The sequence below is a fragment of the Gymnodraco acuticeps genome, unplaced genomic scaffold, assembly GCF_902827175.1.
Source record: "Gymnodraco acuticeps unplaced genomic scaffold, fGymAcu1.1, whole genome shotgun sequence".
In the NCBI taxonomy this organism is placed as follows: domain Eukaryota; kingdom Metazoa; phylum Chordata; class Actinopteri; order Perciformes; family Bathydraconidae; genus Gymnodraco; species Gymnodraco acuticeps.
In genome coordinates this window covers 54616-71686 of record NW_022992071.1, presented here as the reverse complement: position 1 = coordinate 71686, position 17071 = coordinate 54616, and the positions used below count along the sequence as shown (strand labels likewise).

Sequence of the window (17071 nt, the reverse complement as noted above, 5' to 3'; positions counted from 1 at the left end):
CATCATAACTGAAGAAACAATAGCAAAGCAGTAGTCAAGAAAATGGTAAGTGACTCACTACAGCTTCCCTTATAATACAAAGTTGGCAAACCTTTTAAAATTAAATCTACAATCTAAAAAACGTTTTAAAAAAGTATGAAAATCAGCATTAAATTAAATGTACATAAATTATATATGCGATAAAGCAACCTCAGATATTACTGAAGCTACTATAGGTTATTAATCTTAAAAAAACGCACTTTAGACTAATTCCACTCTAATTCTACTCTAATATAAAAATATATCATGCATGTCCATAGTTTTCCATTCGTGCAACAGGTTCAAAAAACTTCGTAAAGTCGTAAAGAATTGCAAGCTTTCTTACCGTAAGTCTTTACTTTCACTTCAACCGGACTTTCCACGAACATCTCTCGTTCAGATTTATTTAAAATGAATGTCTACTCAGATAAAATAAAATATAATCCATCGCACCGATTTGAGGAGTTTTCACCTCTGAGGGTGAAGCGCACCTGAACCTTTCACCCGAGTGAGAGACTGCCGCTTCTACCACACCCACCCACCCACACACACACACACACACACACACACACACACACACACACACACACACACACACACACACACACACACACACACACACACACACACACACACACACACACACACACACACACACACACACCCGCGTCTTCTTTGCCCCGCCCTCTTCCTACTTATCTAACTTTTTTTTATGCAACTGCAAATAATGTGTGTGTAATATAAACAGTAACATGATATGCTTCAGTGTGGTGTTTACATTTATTTTCTACACTTATCCATTTTATTTCAGTTTTAATTTGTAATTATCTATTTATTGCATATTGCTTATGATGTTTATACTTTTAAAATATGTATACTATTTATTTACATAATATTCATTGTCTTAATATGTTTATAATATTAAAACATATTTAAAAAACTTAAACTTAAAAAAAAGTAAATATAATATATAAAAAATTCAAAAATGAGGCAACCATCACAACATCAAATGTTCTCAGGATAAATAAAGTATTCTGATCTGTGATTAATCGTTTTGGTCATTTAAAAACCTATAGTACAAAATGTCCATCCAAGTTCTTCAAAGTCCGAGCTAATGTTTTTGAATTCTTTTTTTGTCAGTCTAAAACGTCATGATATTATTTTATTTAATATAAAACATAGAAATGCAGATAATATCCACATTTGCAAGGCTTGGCAGTGAAGCAGCTTAGCAGACAACACACACCTGCAAAATGTTGTCAGTCTCTACAGCAGTTAAATGTAGCTGCAGGCTTGCAGTGGTTCAGTAGGCAAATGTATTATAATGTCCCTTACAAAACAAGCTGAGCTATTTTATGACTTGTAAATGTCATTGTGACTGGAAACAGTACGTTAGTGAGCAGAGTGATGGTGTGACAAAGTGTGGGTTGGTGACTGGAAAAAAGAATAGTTATATTTAGGGTTGCTCAACACCGCCCAGTGATGTCACTGAAAGGGTTTCTTAATCTACAGTACTGCATGATTGTTTTACACTGATGTGTGCGTGTGTGTGGAGGGGCTATACACAGGAAGTGGTTCAAGATATATGAAGCCGAATGTGAGCAAAGCAAAGGCCCAGCACTGCTCGCATTTTAAGACTTCACTTATGCTAGGACAGAGGCTGAATCCATTTGTCTCTGTGCTTTATTGGCCTCTGAAGAATTGTGTCTTTGCAGTTGTCAAATAAAGTTGACAGATATGCATCGGCTCCCCCCTGAGCACTGAGAGGGGCTCTTTCTGTGTCAGTTTCTCTCTCTCAGGGGCCAATAAACTCTGAGACTGAAAGATTTAGCTCCTGTCTGAGCAAATGGAAGATTTGGAAACAAATGTTTTCCACCTGCTTGTCTTAGGTCCTTTAACAAGGCCACCAATTTGTCAAAGGCGACACACACACACACACACACACACACACACACACACACACACACACACACACACACACACACACACACACACACACACACACACACACACACACACACACACACACACACACACACACACACACACACACACACACACACACAGAAACACACACTCTGGCTGCATGTCATGCACTACACTGATGACGTGCAGAGAGGTCTGTTTAAAGAGAAGTGGGGAGAGATATTAGAAATTGTCATGTCGGTAGTGGTTGATACTCGCCTCCACACTCTCTTCATCAGATAGTTGCTCGGTTGCCAAGAGGTTTTTGTTGTCATGGCGATAACCAAATTGTGGCCCTCACTGCTAAATGATACTGCAGAGCAAACCCATGCATCACACCATAAACTCACAGCATGTTGTACAGCAGTGACAATCGCTGGAGGATGAATTGAGAGTGATAGATCATCTCAAAGATTATGTATGGGTTTTGCTCAAATGTAAGACATCAGTTTACCCTTGAACTGAGACTTTTGATAACAACAATGGAGAAACAAAACCCTAATGAATAATAATAATAATACATTTTATTTCAAAGCGCTTTTCCAGGTGCTCAAAGACGCTTTACAGTGGTTTGATAAAACATGATAAAATAGAATAAAGAATAGAAATACAAAATAAATAAATATTAAAACAGCAACACATGCATAACTCACAAATTAAAAGCCAGTCTGAAGAGATGTGTTTTGGTCAGTGTTTTGAAAGTGGGGGGGGGGTCGGTGCAGTCTCTTATGTGTTGTGGAAGGGAGTTCCAGAGGGTGGGGGCAGCGATGGAGTAGGCTCTGTCCCCCCAGGTTCGGAGCTTGGTTCGTGTGGGGATAGAGAGGGGGTTCGCTTCTGATGAACGAAGGCTGCGGGAGGGGGTGTAGTGGTGGATCAGGTCGGTGAGGTAGGGGGGGGGGGGGGGCCTGGTTATTGAGAACTTTGTGTGTTAGCAGAAGGATTTTGAAGTGTATTCGTTGACGGACAGGGAGCCAGTGCAGGTTTTGAAGGACGGGGGTGATGTGGTCTCTGGAGCGGGTGTGGGTGAGGAGGCGGGCAGCGCAGTTCTGGATGTATTGTAGTTTATTTAGAATTTTGGATGATGAACCATACAGGATGCTGTTGCAGTAGTCCAGTCTTGAGGTAATAAATGCGTGAATGAGGGTTTCAGCAGCCGGGAAGGAGAGTGAGGGGGGGAGGCGGGCGATGTTTTTCAGATGGAAGAAGGCAGTCCTGGTGATACGGTTTGTGTGTTTGTCGAATTTGAGCTGGCTGTCAAAGATTACTCCAAGGTTGCGAATGTGAGGAGAGGGGGTTAGAGTGGTGTTGTCAAGGGTGAGGTTGAAGTTCTGGGTGGTGTTGGTGTGGGATGTGGGTCCGATTATGATGATATCTTATTTGTCGCTGTTCAGTTGAAGGTAGTTTGTTTGCATCCAGGATTTAATTTCTGAGAGACAGTTGGTGAGTGTGGAGTGAGTTGTGGCAGTGATGGTTTTTGTGGAAATGTAGAGTTGGATGTCAGCAGTGATACTGGAGGTTGTGGCGGCGGATGATTTTTCCAAGGGGGAGGATATAGAGGATGAAAAGGAGAGGACCAAGTACCGAACCCTGGGGGACGCCTTGGGACAGAAGGCCAGTGGAGGAAGTGCAGTTATTTATGTGGATGAACTGGTGTCTGTTGGTGAGGTATGATTTCAACCAGGAGAGTGCAGTGTCAGTGATGTTAAGAGATGATTCCAGGCGGGACAGCAGGATGGTATGGTTGATGGTGTCGAACGCTGCTGTGAGGTTGAGGAGGATGAGGATGTTGAGATTGCCGGAATCTGAGGAGAGGAGGAGGTCGTTAGTGATTCTGAGGAGGGCTGTTTCTGTGCTGTGCTTTGTGCGGAATCCTGATTGAAAGGGTTCAAACAGGTTATTGGAGCTGAGGTGGGATTCCAGTTGGGAGGCTACAACACGTTCGAGTAGTTTTGATAGGAAGGGGAGATTGGAGATGGGCTGAAAGTTGGACATGACGTCAGGTGGGAGTCCAGGTTTTTTCAGTATGGGTGTAACAGTAGCCAGTTTGAGTGAGGGGGAGACTGATCCAGAGCAGAGGGAGGAGTTAATGATTGTGGTTATGAGTTGGGAGATGGGAGGGAGGCATTCCCTGACAAATTTAGTTGGTATGGGGTCCAGAGTTCAGGTGAAGTTCATTCCAGCCATGAGGGTGGACAGTTGCATGGGGGTCACAGGGGAGAACCGGGATAGGGGCTTTGAGGTGAAGGGGTGGGGAGCCAGGTGGGGAGATGGGGAGGGCTGTTGAGGAGGTCAGGTTTTAATAGATGCTGTCGATTTTGGATTGAAAGAATGAGAGGAAAGAATTGCACTGTGTGGTTGTGAAGGATGGGGTGGCGTTGTCACAGGGTTTAAGGAGTGTGCTGATGGTGGAGAACATAGCCTTGGGGTTGCTGGTGCCGGAGTGTATCAGTTGTGAGTATAGTTGGACCGGGCTGCTTTTAGTACGTTATTGTACTGATGTAGGTAGTCGGTGTAGGCATGTAGATGAACTGTTAGAGTGGTTTTCTTATGAAGGCGTTCCAGTTGGCGTTTTTGTGCTTTCATTTGGCGGAGTTTGGGGGTGTACCAGGGGAGCTGAGTGAAGAAACACATGCAGGCCCTTTCCCAATCACTACCAACAGTCTAAATGTTTAAAATAACTCCCATCCCAACCAATTATTGAGTATTGAGAAACAAACATTGCATGCAATAATGAAATGTCAAAGTTGCATTTTAAATAGCTGAACTTTATTCCCCATTTTTTTCTGATTATGGCGTCATTGCTAAAACAAATGTAGGCTCAATATGGCTAAAAGATTATTCAAAACATATTAGAGGGAATTTGTAATCATATCTATATCTCTTTATTTATCTTTATAAATCTATGTATAAACTATTTATTTCTATTGTCTAGAACTACATTTTACTTTAACATAGAATAATTATCTTGTAAGTAATTTTATAACATAGGAATATATAGTCACGAACAAGTACCTGTAGGCCTACTTGTGTATATTAATATCTATCGCTATATTTTGTACGTCGTTTTTTGTTAAATAAAGTTTTGGGGATTTAAAAAAAAATGCTACAGAAACGCGCCACTTTCGCCAATTGCCGGCCCATACTGGTTGTGTGGACTTTCGTCATCTGTATCATTTTAAAGTTTCATGGTGAGTCAACTGAATATAATATATGTATTTTATGTTATAGCGTTGTTAAAACTAGTAAGCATATTTAGGTATAACTTTAAAACAAAAGTAGCCGTGTCAACAACGGACATTCGTTTTGAGATGATGAAGCAGTTTGAAAGCTAGCTAGCTTAATGTTGTACATTAGCTGATTTTATTATGAATGTATTGTTTTGCTAGATAGAATATCATAAAAAAATTAAAACGGGACAACAAGTACAACTCCAGGATAAAGACATGTTTACTTCAAAGTTTAGTATGGACACAGATATGGGTTTTTTTGTACAGTAAATTTAATTTTGGGGGGAAATTTCATATTCATAAAAAGATGGACTCAAAATTCTCAAACAACTAATTGTGTATTTAACAAACATTTAATCTGAAATATGAAACTATATTTTTATTTTTCCTTATTTAATGTAATGTTTTATTACTTAATATGTCTACCCCTGATAGCAACTTCTTGTACAATAAATTATGTTCATATTATGTGCTTGAAACATTAGCCGGTTAGCTTAGCGATAGCTAGCTAGATAGCTCACCCGGCTGACTTCCGGCTATAGATGAGAACCATGGTGTATATTTTTTGTTTCATCAGGTTTGAAGGCCAACATGACAGGCGTGGATATTGTTTATGATAAGATCCACTTCGGACACGACCAGAAGTGGAGTGGCCGGCTGGGGCCTGCGGAGGGCAGCGGGCAGCTGGTGTGTGTGGCCTGTGTGGTGGAGATGATCGAAAGTGAAGATATAGCGGTGAGAAATACCATCATAAACGTGTTTTTAACCAGTGGTGGAAGAAGTATAATAATAACAATTCATTAAATATTTTATTAGAGCGCTTTTTCAAGTGCTCAAAGCCCTTTACATTACATATACACATTGCAGTACTCAACTGTTTTCAGTGGTGGAATGTAGTTTAGTACATTTACACAAGTCAGTTATTAAATTACAATTCTGAAATAGTTATACTTTACCTGAGTATCTTAAAGTTATGCTACATTTTGAGAGTGGTGGAAAGTAATGGAGTTCATTTACTCAAGTACTGTACTTAACTAAAATGTTTTCTAGTAGACTATTTGTTGAAGGTACAAAAAAGTAGAATTATCCAAAATACAACAAAAAGTACATATCTTTTTATATCAAAACTTTGTTTATCTACAAGAGTAACATGCTAATTGATGCAATACTACTATCATATTATCTAATAATGTCATATATATAATAATAAATTACACATGGAGGCAATTTTCTGCAGAATTACTACTTTTACTTTTTATACTTTAAGTACATTTTGCTGGTAACACTTCTGTACTTTTACATAATGAGTGCTTGTACTTTCGGTACTTAAGGTATATTACTACTTGACTACGTTTTTGAATGTTAGACTTCTATTGTATCTGAGTATGTTTAGGCTGTAGTATTGCTACCTTTACTCGATTAAAAAGATCTTACTACCTCCTCTGCTTAACTTAACTCTTCTATACCCCCCCTCTCTGTGGTGTGCAGTCTGTGAGGAAGTCTTTTGCCTTGTCTGGGATCAGCGGGGTGCTGAAGTGTTCTCCAGGGGCTCTGAGAGATTTGCTCAGTCAGGACCACCGAGTCTCTGTGCGCTTCACAGCTTCTCTACTGGGTGAGAAACAGTTAATATGTGAAGGAAGGAATAGCAAGTGCTTGACTTGCATATCCCAGCTGTCCTGTCCGTTTTGCTGCATATAGTACGCTTATAAATCAAGATTCTTAGGCTTTAGTGTCACATGCACGATTAGCTACAGCATCGTTTTTGGCAATGAAAATCTGAAGAACCAGACTCCACCGATAATGCAACATACTATGCTTTAGACATACAAATAAATACAACTTCACTGCAGGCAGCAGACAGAACAGTTTATTGGTGGAGTCATCTTTTTTGATCCTGTTTTATCCTACACTGCTGGTCGTAGAGGTCCTCCATAGATTTATTTTTGTAAACTGACCCAGAAGTTAGCATCGCTTCGACAAAGGCAATGTGATTATCTATTAGATTTTGGAATATTGCAGATAATGAGTTCTGTGGCAAAAACACAAAAAATAAAGTAAAAATCTACCGTTAGTCTATAAAGAAACTACATCAAGGTCCCATGACTTCACGTCACCACCACTAAGCTAAAGGCGGCTAATGTTTACCATGATGACGTCTAGTCGTCTCATTTAGACACTTGTTAGACATATTGAAGCTTCAGGCATTTGGGTATTTACTGACTTATTCTATGTTATAGAAACAAACTTGAAAATATCTTCAGCTTGTGTTAACCACAGAGCATGTTCCAGCTAACAAAAACTAATTAAAAAACCATTTGAGACAACCCACTACATGGTTGGCAGTCATAATGTGGTTATGTGTTTGGAAGTAGAAGTGTAACTGAGCATTCTCCATTCGATATTGACCATCTCTAACCAGCACAACTTGTTTTGGACATGTAGTTGTCTTGAGTTTGCTTATAAAATTTGCTTCCTGTTACTAATTTCCCCTCGGTCAGTCCACAGTTGTGCTTGTGCTGCAGTCATATCACTTCTCCTCCAAAAGGTCAGACAGAGCAATGGAGACAATATTGTGATACCTGAGCTGTAGAACACAGAAATATCCACAATGTTCAACATAATACGGTTACAAATTGATTCACCTAAATGGAGTTGACATGCTGCTTTTCTTTCATGTTAGGCATAATTAAAGTACAGACTTCTGTGGATTATTCTAATGCATTACATTTACTGACGGCATTTACTGGGCAGATTTTTGCATTAAGTACTGATTACATTTTGTTCCCGTTAATATAATTGTCGTTCCTTCTCTACAGCTATATTAAATCAAATGTGTGTTATTGCATAGTTGTGTATCTAATTGACAATCTGAAAATCATTGACATTGACATGGATTACATTCAAGTGGACAGTTTTGTTTCTTTGCTCACTGAGCAGAGTATTTGTGAAGCTGACCGTTGAGCGGCCCGACCAAGCAAGGAGGCAGAGGCAGAACGTCCAAAATACAACCCGGTGTGGGCATTTATTACTCACGGGCACATGACACAGCCTCAATCTCGCTGTTCACGTGAGCACAGTCACCAGACACAAGGATCTTACACCCCAAACAAACAGGAAACACAGAGCCTAAATACCCACACTAATTAACCCAACAAGACACAGATGAGGGGGGAGGAGACAACACAGGGCACCAGGTGCACACAATCAACAGCAACAGACATGGGGAAAGGGAACACTTTTCAAAATAAACCACATGTGCAATATTACAGTTACCTTCGTCACAGTATTACACTGCATGATTACATTATTATGATACAATTTAGGATGATGAGAAGCTTTCAGCGAGCAGCTAACTGCCAAGACTAGGGAACTCAGAGTGCTAAAATGCTAACTAATTTCTGTGTTTAGGACTCATTCCTGCAGTGTGTTGTGTTTAATACTTGTCTGCCATTATCCTCACTACATTGAACCTTTTATAGGATATGATATTATATAAGGATGGTAGGTAAAAAGCACTGGTGTGTTAGTTTAATACATTCTCTCTCTGCCCCAGCTTTAAGTACACCTCAGTTGGTTTTATAAATCCATTCTCATCAGAGGGTATTACAGACTCTTGCTCCTCTCGGTACCAATTTCACTTGGTTATTGCAGCATGTATTACGCCATTTGAGCTCTAATCAAATTAGTGAAATGAGAGGATATATAAGCTCTGACCAATGTGACAACACATTAGAAAAGCCATTTTGGTGCTTGAGGGTTTGGTCTGCTGAACTGAGCTTCACCAGGTGCCAATGAGAGGGTAATACAAGATAAAACATGCCTATCATATCCCCTACTTCACATTTTGGGTAGCATTTATTAAATGCCATAAACATTTGATAATTTTTTGCAAACTTTTCTAAATGACATGGCTTTTTCTGCCCTTACATCTTTTCTAATAATCCTGCAAAACCTACCCAAGATGCATTAGATGTGACCTTTGTGACAGTACACCATGATCATGATGAAAGTGCAGATGGAAAATAACTTATAGCTAAATCTGGCATAAATCGTCTCATCTTTTTTGGAAAACAATGTATTTTATGCATGTGATTGTTCAGCTTTTGTTTACTTGCTGCGCCTCTGTGAGACCTCGGAACAACAACATGGGTTTGTGAAGTCTATTCTTAAATCTACTCAAACTAGCGTGTCATTATTTGTCTCTCCCCAGGGATGCTTCACACCGTGGTGGACCAGGCCACTCTGGAAAAGGTGGATCAAGGTGAGGAGATGCCTCTTAGGTGCTTACCACACGAGGACGATAACGGTAACGGACCGCAATCGTTATCAAAAAAGTATTCCGTCCACACGCAACAGGCACCAGAAACGTGTCCGTTCACACGAGACCGCTTGAAAGCGCTGGAGACGCTGTAGTACATATGCCAGGCCTGTAAGTGGCGCTGTAGTCTGCCACAAAAGCAGTGAAGAAGACTTCCCGCGCATGGTTGCCATGTTTGCCCTTGTGTTTATTCTCCGCTGTGGACGCTCTGACTCTTTTTCTCCCTCCCCGAGGCAAGCGTTTGCTCCTGCTGCTCTCCGGTAGTCCACCAGCAGATGAAAAACACCCACCTCTCCGCCTCTTCCAAGGGACGAGGGAACAGTCCGGCAGAGTTTCAGTTCGATTTTTTTTCGCCGGTCAACATGTCCGTTAAAGTTTAAATCTTCCGGACAAAATTAGAAAAGTGCCGGTCAGAGGTCTTCTTTGTTATTTATTGAGCTTTAAAACAAATTGATAACGACTCTATATAATAATAATAATAAAAAACGGAGCCTCTCTTTTCCTCCCCCTCTTCTGACAGCCCAGCAGCTGATCTCTGAGCAGGAGAGGTGGGGAGAGGCGGGGCTATTGCTTCATCGTTATCAGGACATGATCGTATAGTCGTAAACACGGAGCCGTTTGTCCCCCAGAGCGTTTTGTTTGCAGATCTACCCACCTTGGGACCCGTTATCGTTTTCTGCGTTTCCGTGTCGGCCTCGTGTGGCCGAACCGTCTATCTGATAGAGAACTGTAGCAGATACGACCGTTATCATCCTCGTGTGGCTGCAGCCTTACGGCCCGTCCACACTACAGCGTCGACAGCTTCAATCTGCCCATTCACTTTGAATGGGGTGACGTCACGTTGCCTCGCTTTTTCACCGAACTGAATTGTGGGTAGCATAGCGGTCCGCCTCCGCCGTCAGAAGTTGAACAATGTTCAATTTCTGACGCCGGAGTAGCTAGCGTCAGCCAATCAAATCCCATTTCGGAAAATCTGACAGCTCAAGCCGTAGCCAATCAAACCGCGTCTAAGTTGGGAGAGATATCCCGCCGTTCATTTCTATATTTCAAAAAAAGATGGAGGAGAAACTAATTATCGCCGTAGCAAATCACCCGGTTTTGTATGACCAGACCCTCTTCACCCAGCGGGATACAAACCGGAGGAACCAGGCATGGAGGGAGGTGGCAGAGACAGTGGGTGAAACTGGTAGGTTTTCGCCTGTTTGGGGAGTTTATATATATATATATATTGCTCCCATAAAATCCCCGGGGTTTTTTGCTTTGTATGTCGGGGGCGGGAGATTCATGTGATTGGTTGTTGGTCGCGTTGCTTGAATAAAATCCCAAAGCTTCAGACACGCCCAGCTCCAAGCTTTTTTTGAAGCTGTAGTGTGGACGCTCCGTTAGTGGTTTGAATATTAAATGTGTGTGCATGTGTATGCCCCCATACCCCAGTGGTGGTAGTAACTAAGTACATGTACTGTATTTAAAGAGGCCCTGTCATGCCTTTTGGGGTTTTCCCTTTCCTGTAGTGTGTTATATAGGTTTTTGTGCATGTACATTGTTTTCAAAGGCTAAAATCACAAGTGGTGTGCAATATAATGCATCAATCACATTATAGTTATAATATTGACTTTAAGTATGTTTTAAATGCAGGATTTTTGCTACTTCTTACTTAAGTAAAATATCGTAGTACTTCTTCCACCTTCTTCTTCCACTGCACTTCACATTACACCTACATAGAGACACATACTTTTTCTGTCGATGATATAATGCAGACAGTGTGAGAGTGCACACACATATAAAGACACAGGCTATGAGTCACTCTTCAAAGACTCTTACACAAGAACTGACTTTGAGACTGTTAATGGTCACTGCTGGTTACTAAGGTGATCAACCCCACATGTTTCTAAATTTAACATTTGTGAGGGCTTTGGCCTTTATTCTCTCATATTTGTTCACTGCTACACTCTGCAGTAACTTTTCTCTTAGTATTTAACGATTAGCTTAGCGGATTCTGCCTTAATGTCGGTCTCTCGTTGAACTTGAACTTGTTTTTAGAGCAAAGTCGGATTTGACTCACTTGCAGCTAAGTGTACAAATGCAAAGACTGTTTTTGCTAAGTGCAAATGAGAGAATGATTTTATGGTAGCTGTCTGGAATTGCCTTAGGGAGCATTTAGCTGTAATAGTAGAGTGCTTAAAATTTGACACTGCTTTTGCTCTTTGCACAGAGAAATGTATGCAGATGAAATGTTGAGCCCTATAAATAATGCTGTGTGTGTGTGTGTGTGTGTGTGTGTGTGTGTGTGTGTGTGTTTGTGTGTGTGTGTGTGTGGAGAAAAAAGAAGGGGAAAGATATGAAGAAGCCAGCATAATAGGACTGGAGCTATTATACTTATACTTAAGGTTATGACAACAGAACAATTTTGATGGCATTTGCTTAGAACAGAACTAATCCCTAAGGGCATGTGTACGTACACATAGCGCTTTTTTTGGCACACAGCTATAAAACAAGATATCTCGACAACGTATGACCGCTGTTGTAAGACTGGCTCGCATCGCCCTCTTGGAGTTGATTAGCATTTTTATACTATTTGTAATATTTGTTATAATATTTGTTTGGCTTAGTTTTTTTACCTCTACTACCACCCAGATGATAAAAGATAAAAGTGCAACAATTACCGGCAGCAACATCCAGTGTCCGCCTGACCAATCTTCTCAAACAAGAAAGCTTTTCTGTCTTTTTTATGATAGTTTTCCCGTCCGAAAAACAGGGTCAAGAATAAACGTATCCTCTAAAGCAGCGGTTTTCAAAGTGAGGCGCCAGAGAGCTTCAGGGGAGGCGCAGCGTGAGAAAAAAATAACGAGAAATAGTGAAATCTAGCTAGTTAACTTCAGCTAACTTTATGCAACATGGATCGATTTTTTGTGAAGTTACCTAAAGTGAGAGACGAGACAGCGTCTGGCAGAAAATGGAAGAAGTCTGACCACGATTATTTGAAGCTAGGATTTTCATGGACCGGTCCTGGCAAGGGCCATCTGTGTGTTCTGGAGAATCACAGAACGGCCGGTCGTCAGCTGGCCGTTATTTTAATTTTAATAATACTTACTTTGATCAAAAGCAAGTACCGGTCAAGGCTGCAGCCAGAGGATGATCTGCGTTTATTCCTGTCTACATTGCATCCCCGCATCATCCGCCTGTGCGTATTAAAGACGCAGACTCATTGTTCCCACTAAAGTAGGGCCGAGTGTAATAAGGGGGCAAAGTTGACGTTCAGTGTGTTGCCAGGAGCATATAAGGATTCATCCACGATGTTGAAAATGTTAAAAATGAAAAAAAAAGTTGTTGTTTAATGTTTTAAGGAGGTGACGCTACTCAGCCAATCAAATCAGTGCAGTCAGTGAGTCAGCAAGATAGATTCAAACACACACACAGAGACGTGACAAGAAGAGAGAAACACTCGGAGTAATTTCAAATGGCGTGCTCAAAAAAGAGAAAGGTAGACAGCGAAAACAGAGCATTTCATTTCATTTTTATTTGTCCCGCTCATGGTACGCAAAACCAAATGTACAATAATTGCCACAAAACATTACTCTACCAAAACACCATTGAGCGAAAAGGAGCAGGGAGAAGAATAAAATCTATGTGGCCTGCCCCTTTCTAAAAAAAACAAAATAAATACAAATAGATGGTCTGCCCTTCATAATAATATTTTTTTTTTTTCACAGCCAAACATAACAGTATCTTAGGATACTAAGAGAAACACAAAAAAAAAAAAAATGTAATGACATTTTCCCTCTTTGAAATGCAATTGAATACCCCTGCATTACAGCAACAACAATAATAATAGCAATAATAATTGGGAGGGGGGGCGCAGCTGTTCTTATGTTTTCTGAGGGGAGGCTCACCTTTCCACACTTTGAAAACATCTGCTCTAAAGTATACACTGACGTGCGCTCAGAAAATAAACACTGGCTGCAACGCTTTTTCTTCAGGCGGCATGGGCTCTTTTCTCACTATAAAAAATGCTAACGCTTGGAAATAGGCGCTATGTGGACAGGCCTTAATGAGCGCGACACACATCACCACAGTTTATTACAAAACAAAGAATTAAAAAACATAACTCATTCAGTTTTGGTTAACAAATACCTTTAACTGTTAGTTGCTACTGCTGTTTTTTCTTTTTCTTACATTTGCAGAGTTTTTCCTGGAAAAGTGGGAAACTTTACTGAACGGTGATGTTTATTTAATGAATGCTTCCCTGTTGTGTTTGATACTCGTCGTGTCGGTATTAATGCATACGTTTTTGTGTGTGTGTCAGTGCTGGTTCAGCTGCTGTTGGAGCTCCAGAGCGAGCTGTCATACCGTTTGGTTTTGGAGGAAATACACAAACAGGTGAGGCAAACACATTTAGAGAAACACGCCCGCTCATCTCCACATGCAGCTGCAGAACACGCATCAACATCTTAAAACATTTACCAGCGCGTGTGAAATCGAACAAGTTTCCTGGGGTTGTTTAGTAAACAGATAGCGTGCTCCTCTCCCTCTTGCTGATGTTTTGTCACCCCTGGGGAAGGCAGTTGTGCAAAAGCCTCATTCAGCAGCCGAAGCCTCAGCTGGAAAATAATAAAGCTGTGTGTACTGGTGATGACAGGAAGATACAACAGGAGGGAGAGGTGCAGACAGTTCCCATGTATGCTACTTGAATAGAGCCTGATTAGAACATTTTCAAGAACATTTATTTAGGGACCCTCTTGAATGTTGTCACGAATACTGGAAATTTGAGCTGAGAATATGTCTTTCTGTGTTCTGAAAACAATAAATTACTGGGATGTTTCTCAGATTACCATCACAAAGGATTGGGAGCATAGGTGGAAAGGTGAATGGAGAAGTACTTTTTTACAGGCCAACCCGGAAGTTAGCATGGCAAAGGCTCACACGACCAAAAGTAATGGAGTAAAAAGCTAAGGTTAGGCTATAAAGGAACTACATCACGGTCACATGACTTCATGTCACCACCGCTAAGCTAAAGAAGGCTAATGTTTGGCCTGAGGACGTCCAATAGTGTCATTAAGACACTTGTTAGCAACCGCCATTTTTAAGACATATAAAAGCTTCAGACCAGTGGGGTATTTACTGACCTTATTGCAGGCATCTAACCAAAAACATTGACATTTAATTCACTTCAAGACGAACCCAAAAGTGCTAAAATTCGTAGAGTAGTCCTAACTAAATTCCCGAGTTACGACTTCTCGATTGGTGTGTTCAAGTACTTGCTTCCACGTCTGCCCGAAAAGCGTAGATTTAAATAATCCTACACAATGTCATAGACTGTCTCTGTGTAGCGTATCTGCTTGTTCATCTTGTGCCTCTGAAGCTTTACATTGTTGTATATCAAGTCTTTTTATTTTGTGCTCTACTTGCCCAGCTGAATGACCAGCTCAATATGAAGAGTTTCCTGCCCACCTTCACCTTTTTGGGGAACCTGGTGGAAGCAGTCCCCAACGTGGCCCAGAGTCTGGTGACCCAGTATGGTGAGGCACATTTCACAGTTGTATTGTGACAGCTATAATAAGTGTATGATAATTATTTTGTTCCTTATTAATCAAGATGCACTAAAGCTGTAAAATGTGGAGTGTTAGATTCTGCTTTGGTGTCAACATTGCTTTGTTCTAGGACATGTGATAACAGTGTGAGAAGTTTCCAGCATTCCACACTGACATTTTAAACATTATGAATCAGGCTACTCATAGTTCCTTTTTGCCATACTTTGCATTGGGACAAACTTAAGATTTTCAAACAAAAAAAAGCACAAGTTAGTACGCCGTACGCAAATGAAGACACAGCAGCAGTTTTTCACGAAAACATAAATAACAACTAATGGCGCGTTTCCACTACAGCGCGGAGCCCCGTTTAAGAGGTCTGTGACGTCAGCGGCCCGCTTTTGGTTGCGTTTCCACTTGGCCTAGTACCGGCTAGCGGCCCCATAAAATCGGGGTTCTGGGGCCAGGAACAACCAGGCTGTGACGTCACTCTCGACTGCTGATTGGACGCGTCGCATATAAATATATATATATATATAGCGAAGCTTGCAGCATTTTTATAAACAGCATTTTTGTTAACAGAGGATCAACAAAAATGGCAAAGAAAAGCACACCGTGGTCCGCCGAGGAAGTTACGACGTTCCTACACTTTATTGCAGATGACAAGATCCAGTGGGAGCTCGACGGGACAACTCGCAATATGAAAGTATTTCAGGAAGTCTCTACACTGATGTGCAGAAGCGGTTACTCGAGGACTGTCTTGCAGTGTAGGGAAAAACTGAAAAAGATGAAGAGTGAGTATCGGGTAGTGAAGGACAACAACAAGCCGATCGCTCCGCCTATAATGCGTTACTATAGATACTACCTCAGTTCCTAAACTGTAATGGAGACGCGCCATAAAGTGAGCCAGTCCTAACGACCGAGCCAGTCCTAACGAAGTGAGCCAGTCCTAACGAAGTGAGCCAGTCCTAACGAAGTGAGCCAGTCCTAACGAAGTGAGCCAGTCCTAACGAAGTGAGCCAGTCCTAACGTGCGAGGCCGTGTAGTGGAAACGCGCCATTAGTGATCAGCGATTAGTTACAGAGCCTACAATACAGAAACAAGGCATATTGTCAGCCAATCATATCATTTTGCCTTGTTAAGTTTAGATACTGGACACAACAGTGATGTCATTACTGAGAGATTGACATTTAGAGAGTTGCATATTGTTTTGGGGAGGAACAGAGACTGCAGATGGGAGATTTTTTTTGGTTTTGTTTGAAAAATAACTAAGTTTGGATAAGATGAGATCCCATCTTAACTGTTCCATCAATACAAAAATCGGATCTAAACATGATGCGTCATTCACCTGTAGCGCTGAGATCCAGAAATATATCACAAATATCAGAATTCACTTTGAATGCAAGAGAAGGATATGGGACCATATTTAATTTTCATTATCCCTTGTTCTGTGTGCAGAGGGAAAACTGAAATTCAATCACCGCTGCCGATTTTGCCCTTTTCTATCACATCCCTAATGCAAAGAAATGTTTGCTCTTTGTCCACCTTTGGAATGTTCTTCCCCTTGCTCTACTCTGCTCCACTCTTTCTACTCTTGAGAGATAGGAAAAAAAACGGTACTTTTCACATCCTTTCCCCTTCACTCTCTCAATTTAGTCTCACTAGCTGCAATGACCTTTTCAATTACGCTCCGGCTGCTGAGAGATACTTTAAATTCTATCTGCATTGCCAATGCCACTCCAGCTGAAAAACCCACAAAAGTTACAATAACATGCAACCTTTCCCCTGAAATTGCCAATATATATTTATTAATGCTGTCAAAATTATCGCGTTAACGGCGGTAATTAATTTTTTGAATTAATTGCGTTAAAATATTTAACGCATTTAACGCATGTGCAGAATGGCCCGCCCCATACATCCCACCAGTGGCAGCTCCAGGGTATGGCTGGGGTAGGCTACACCCATACCAAGAAATGGCTTAGCCCCACCATGAAAAATGATGTTAAAGTAAGCAAAAT

At 41.0% G+C, this 17071-nt stretch overlaps 2 protein-coding genes across 4 annotated transcripts in view; one reads left to right on the top strand and one right to left on the bottom strand.

Annotated features, from left to right (window-relative positions):
• LOC117537147 (ankyrin repeat and fibronectin type-III domain-containing protein 1-like) overlaps positions 1-520 on the bottom strand; it is a 38361-nt gene extending 37841 nt beyond the window's left edge. Inside the window, exon 1 of one of the 3 annotated variants that reach the window (XM_034202286.1) lies at positions 365-520. The gene's annotated coding sequence lies outside the window, so the exon portion shown is untranslated. The remainder of the gene's footprint in view (positions 1-364) is intronic. The other 2 variants (XM_034202287.1, XM_034202288.1) reach the window with 2 other exon arrangements.
• A 4611-nt stretch (positions 521-5131) lies between these two features.
• LOC117537142 (meiosis inhibitor protein 1-like) overlaps positions 5132-17071 on the top strand; it is a gene marked incomplete at its 3' end in the record, with an annotated part of 66043 nt that continues 54103 nt past the window's right edge. Inside the window, exons 1-6 of the mRNA XM_034202283.1 lie at positions 5132-5171; positions 5788-5945; positions 6699-6822; positions 9421-9471; positions 13832-13905; positions 14939-15044. Of these exons, the coding sequence (XP_034058174.1) occupies positions 5802-5945; positions 6699-6822; positions 9421-9471; positions 13832-13905; positions 14939-15044 (499 nt within the window). The remainder of the gene's footprint in view (positions 5172-5787; positions 5946-6698; positions 6823-9420; positions 9472-13831; positions 13906-14938; positions 15045-17071) is intronic.